The sequence below is a fragment of the Lytechinus pictus genome, chromosome 7, assembly GCF_037042905.1.
Source record: "Lytechinus pictus isolate F3 Inbred chromosome 7, Lp3.0, whole genome shotgun sequence".
Lineage (NCBI taxonomy): Eukaryota > Metazoa > Echinodermata > Echinoidea > Temnopleuroida > Toxopneustidae > Lytechinus > Lytechinus pictus.
This window is the reverse complement of record NC_087251.1, coordinates 33,285,630-33,290,961: the sequence shown is the minus strand read 5'-3', so window position 1 is coordinate 33,290,961 and position 5,332 is coordinate 33,285,630. Positions and strand designations below refer to the sequence as shown.

General features: G+C 42.4%; 1 protein-coding gene across 1 annotated transcript; it reads left to right on the top strand.

Moving 5' to 3' along the window:
* Window positions 1-702, top strand: LOC135154651 (uncharacterized). Its single transcript, XM_064101476.1, has one exon. The coding sequence runs from the start codon at window positions 1-3 to the stop codon at window positions 700-702; it is 702 nt and encodes a 233-aa protein (XP_063957546.1).
* The last annotated feature ends 4,630 nt before the right edge of the window (window positions 703-5,332 follow it).

Genomic DNA, 5,332 nt, shown 5'->3' with positions numbered 1-5,332 from the left:
ATGGCAAGCCAACATATAGGTAGTGTGCCCAAACTGAGTGATGGGTACAATTTTGACGAATGGCTTGAACTCCTAGAAGCATGGTTTGATGCTAACAATATACAGGAAGATGGGAAAAGAAGGGCGATATTTCTGACCAATCTTGGTAGCAAGAGCTATCACATTCTCAGAGCTCTCTTGCAGCCGAGTAAACCAATAGATCAAACATACACAGTATGCAAAAACACGCTTACGTCACACTTCGTACCAAAGCCTACCGAAATTGTTCAGCGCTATAGGTTTTACACTTGTGTGCAAAAGCAAGATGAGTCCATACCGCAATTTGTGGCAAATTTGCGCCAATTAAGCGAAGGCTGTAATTTCAAAGAATTAGATAACATGATTAGGGACCGCTTAGTAGTGGGTTGCCGGGATATCGCAATTCAACGCAAGCTGTTAAGTGAGTCATCCCTAACCTTACAACATGCACTTCAGACCGCCACAGCTATGGAGGTAGCAGACAGAGATGTTGAAAAGCTTAAGGTATTGAGTAAAGGGACCCAGTCACCTACAGTTCAGAAGATGCAGGGCAGAAGCCAGCGTAAACCATTTGTGTCCTCATCGCGTAAAAATACACATCAAAGACAGAAGCAGGAAGTGCAGGAAAAGCCAAAAGAAACAGGAAAAGCCTGCCTCAAGATGTTGGAGATGTGGTTCAGGTGATCATGGCCAGTCAGCATGTAGATTTAAGGATGAGAAATGCTATCAGTGTTCTCAAGTGGGTCACACCCGCAGCCAGTGTGAGAAGATCAAGCAATACAGATCTAGAAAGAAATCTGCAAACCACTTGAATGGTGAGGAAGGTGCAGAACTGACAGAAAACATGCCTGGTGGAGAACTCAGACACCTTAGGGGTGGAATGGTAAATAAGATGGCAAAGTACAGTGAACCGTTCCAGACTAGTCTAAGCCTAAATGGGATCCAAGTTAACTTAGAAATAGACACAGGAAGCCCCTGGACGATGATGTCGCAGCAGGATTTCCATAAACTGGGACATCGAGCTGATGTGAAGCAAACAAATGTTTCCTTGAAAACATACACAGAGTCATCAGTACCAATCATTGGTGAGGCAATGGTAGAAGTCAAGTTTGATGCCAGCCAACCACCAAAGAAGTTGACACTTCTTGTAGTTGAGAAAGGTGTTGCGTTACTGGGCCGAGACTGGATGCAAAGCCGCACCAGAAGGAATCTACAGATTCCTACAGAATCGCCTCAACCTTCAAACACATGTTTCCAACAATCCAGAAACCGTGCATAAGATACAAGCTACCTTACAAGACATGTTAGTGAAGCACAAGCAAGTGTTTGACTGTTCAAAAGTTGGTAAACTTGAAGGCTACCAGGCAAAGGTGCATCCTCAAGATGATGGAGATAAAGCCAGGTTCTACAAAGCTGCACCAGTCCCATATGCAATGCGCCAGAAAATTGACGAAGCCATCGATGAGCTACAGGACCAAGGCGTGATTGAGCCGGTGAAGTTTGCTGATTACGCATGTCCTATCGTAGTGGTGAAGAAACCAAATGGTAAAGTCCGCATATGTGGCAACTATAAGTTGACAGCAAATAAAGTTCTAAGGGTGGAACGGTACCCAATTCCGTCGCTCCAGGATATGCTCCAGGACTTAGGTGGAGGTCAACAGTTCAGCAAGCTGGACCTTTCACATGCATACCACCAGATAGAACTTGATGAACAAGCAAGGAAGTACACCACAGTAAATACACACAGAGGACTTTTTCAGTACACTAGGTTACCCTTTGGTATAGCCACAGCCCCTGCGCTCTTCCAAAGAGCAATGGAGTCACTCTTAGCTGACATACCAATGTGTCGCCCGTACCTAGATGATATTATAGTTAGCGGGAAGACAGATGAAGAACACATTGCCAACTTGCAAGCTGTACTGCATTGCCTAGAGAGTAATGGACTTCGACTGAAAAGGGAAAAGTGTGAGTTCATGATGGACTCGGTGGAGTTCCTTGGCCACAAGCTGGATCAACATGGAGTTAGCCCACTCCCGGACAAGATAGAAGCCATAAAGAAGACTCCAAGACCACAGAACCAGAGTCAACTACAGGCATACCTAGGACTTCTGGGCTACTATCGGAAGTTTATACCAAATTTGACCAAAGAGATCGCCCCACTAATAACGCTGTTGAAGGCAGAGTATGCTTCAGTGCCAAAGAAGCGGGGAGACCAGAACAAAGCAGATCCAAACCTGAAGTGGGGAGGAGACCAAGAAAGAGCCTTCCAGAATAGTCGATTTGACAGTCCCATAGGCTCAATACACCAACCTAGAAATGTTCTTTCCGATGAAGTTTTTTTCTTGAATCGTGTTCTTATGGGGTCCTAGAACAAATTCAGCTTGGTTGCCCAAAGTTGCCGTTTGGGCAATTTTGCTAATTTGCATAAATCCAAAATGGCCGCCAGATGCCATCTTAAAGACTTAACTTTTGAACCCCTTGCCCCAAAGTGATGAGTAAATACTCTTTTTATGGGTTTAGGGGGGTGTAGAATCGATTTCTTTATCATTTGTGCAATATAAGGTCATCTTCAGGTCAAATCCAAGATGGCCGCCAGATGCCATCTTGAAAAATTGACTTTTGATACCCTTGCCCCAGATTGACGAGTAATACCTCTGTTTAGGGGTTTTGGGGTGTGTAGAATCTCTTTCTGCTATCTATTTTGTAATATAATGTCATCTTCGGTTCAAATCCAAGATGGCGGCAAGATGACGCCATTTTGAAAAAATAACTTCTGAACCCTTTGTCCACGAATCATGAATAATACCTCTTTTCGTGAGTTATTTGATATGTTGATTCCATTTCTGGTAATAAATATAGGATCATTCAGATTAAAAAAAAAGATGGCCGCTAAACGCCATATTAAAAAAAACTACTTCCCGAGACTATCGAACTTTGAACCTTGAAGAAGTACTCTCCCCAAAAAGTACCCGCTATCCTAAAGAGGGTTACTATTATGTGTGGGAGCTCATGTAAGGGTATTTCAGTAAGAATGATTCATTTCTTTTAATTTCTCCATTTTTAGTGGTCAAGTCAGGTCTCAGATGGTCAGATGGTTGATATATTTCGGCATTAATCGCTCACCTTAGAATGAAACCATTCAAGGTTTTGGCTATGAACCATTTCGGGAATTCTCATCATTTTTTTATGTCCAGCCATATTTTTCTATTGAAAGGACTTCAAAGTACTATTTTTTAATCAAAAAGTGATTTCTCCGTATTTTTAGATAATTGGTTAACTTATTACCTTCCTTTATAATAATCATTGGACTTTTCGTCCTGACAAAAACCTTTGACTTGGTCAGCACGAGTGCACGTTTTAGCCTCCTGTAGAAGATAAACCCCCAAGACTGATCCATGGTCACATCATTCCATGAGCACAGTTTGCTACAATGCTGAAACATCTGGTAGCTTCCCTCAGTTCCTGTGAGCAGTGGCGTGAAGCAATTATGCTGCGCCTGGCCCTGACTCTCATTTGGGATCTTCTTCATGCTTCCTCAGTATGCATTTCACGGATGCACAGAAGGCATCTACATGTATATCCGTACCAGAGCAGATGGGAAACTCTTCAACCTTTCATAAAGAAGCGGGAGTAGGTCTACAAGACCTAGTAATACAGCCACCTGTCCTGTGCATGTAAGGAGTTTGGATCACCCATCAGCCTGTAAGACAGAAATCCTGATAGACTCAAGACACTGACTATCCTCCAGATATCTCTATCAACAGCACGCACTTGTCTGGTTGTGGTGGACTCCTCACCTACCTTGGATTGACTATCTGTCTCTAGTTCTTTTTCACTGGACAAGGAGACAAGCACCAGGATGGGAATATCTGTCACAGCCATGGCCAAGCTCCTGAACGGAAATAAGTCCTCGAAAACGTACGCCGATAAAAAAAAAAGCGGCTAAACACCTTCCATGTCAGCTGCCTCGGACGTATCCCGCACATGAAATGGCAGGACAGAGTGAAAAATATAAGGCCCTTCAGCGTACGTGCATGCTGGCATCACCAGCTTATTCTCGCTCCTTAGTGAAAGGTGCCTCAAGTGGTTGGGGGCATGTTCGCCGACTGAAACTTTGGCAAATTCTAGAAGGGATTCACCAATGTAAGATGAGCTATGTGATTGGTCCCCAGATAGATCACACCTCCGTTATAAACACACCTGCAAACGTGACATTAAACTTGGCCGGCATAAACACTAACACTTTTGAAGATGTAGATGATAGTCGTCATCTATGGAGAGCTACTAAGTACAGGGGTCAAGACGTCAGAAAATAATCATAATGCTACATTGGCAGGCCAAAGATCAAGGAGGAAGGCTAGGGCAGCATCACTATTTGAACCTGTCTCAGCGTCATCCTCCTTCATCTGTACAAATTTGCTTTAGAGACAGCCACTCTATAGAGCGGAGCTCTACAGCCACTATCGAAAATGTAAACCCCAGCGACCCTAGACGAACTGATGCCTACCTATCATTGGACACTTTGATTTAGGAAAAATATGGAGAAAATAATTTTAAATTAAAAAAAGACTTTAAAGCCTCTTCAGTACAAAAGTATGGATGGACATTAAAAGAAATAGAAGTACACGCGATATTGATCATAGCCCAAACCTAACGAGGATTCATTCTAAGATGAGCAGTTAATTTCGAACGTCTGACAACATCTCAGATCTGGCTTCCCCTTGAACTAAAAATTGAGAATTAATAAAAAGAAATGAGTATTCTTACTGAAATCCCCTTACATAAGCTCTTACACTATAAGCCTCGGTAAGTAACTTTTCAAGATGGCATTTGGCGGCCATCTTGGATTTGATCTGAAGATTATCCTTTATTGCAAAATTACATCAAAAATTTAATCAACATGCCAAATGACTCACGAATAAAGTTATTATTCATGATTCTGGGGCAAAGGATTCAAAAGTTAATATTTATGATGGCGTCATCTGGCGGCCATCTTGAATTTGACCTGAAAATGACCTTATATTGCAAAATAGATAAGCAGAAAGAGATTCTACACACACCTTAACCCATAAAGAAGTTCTTCCTCATCATTTTAGGGCAAGGGGTTCAAAAGTTAGTTTTTTAAGAGGGCATGTGGCGGCCATTTTGGATTTATGCAAATTAGCAAAATTGCCCAAACGGCAACTTTGGGCAACCAAGCTGAATTTGTTCTAGGACCCCATAGGAACACGAATCAAGAAAAAAACTTCATCGGAAAGAACATTTCTAGGTTAGGAAAGTGTCAAATCGACTAGAAGTCAAAGGAACTGGTTCA

Bases quoted from the DNA above. Each gene is read 5' to 3' on its own strand.
- LOC135154651 (XM_064101476.1), top strand. From the start codon at position 1: ATGGCAAGCCAACATATAGGTAGTGTGCCCAAACTGAGTGATGGGTAC.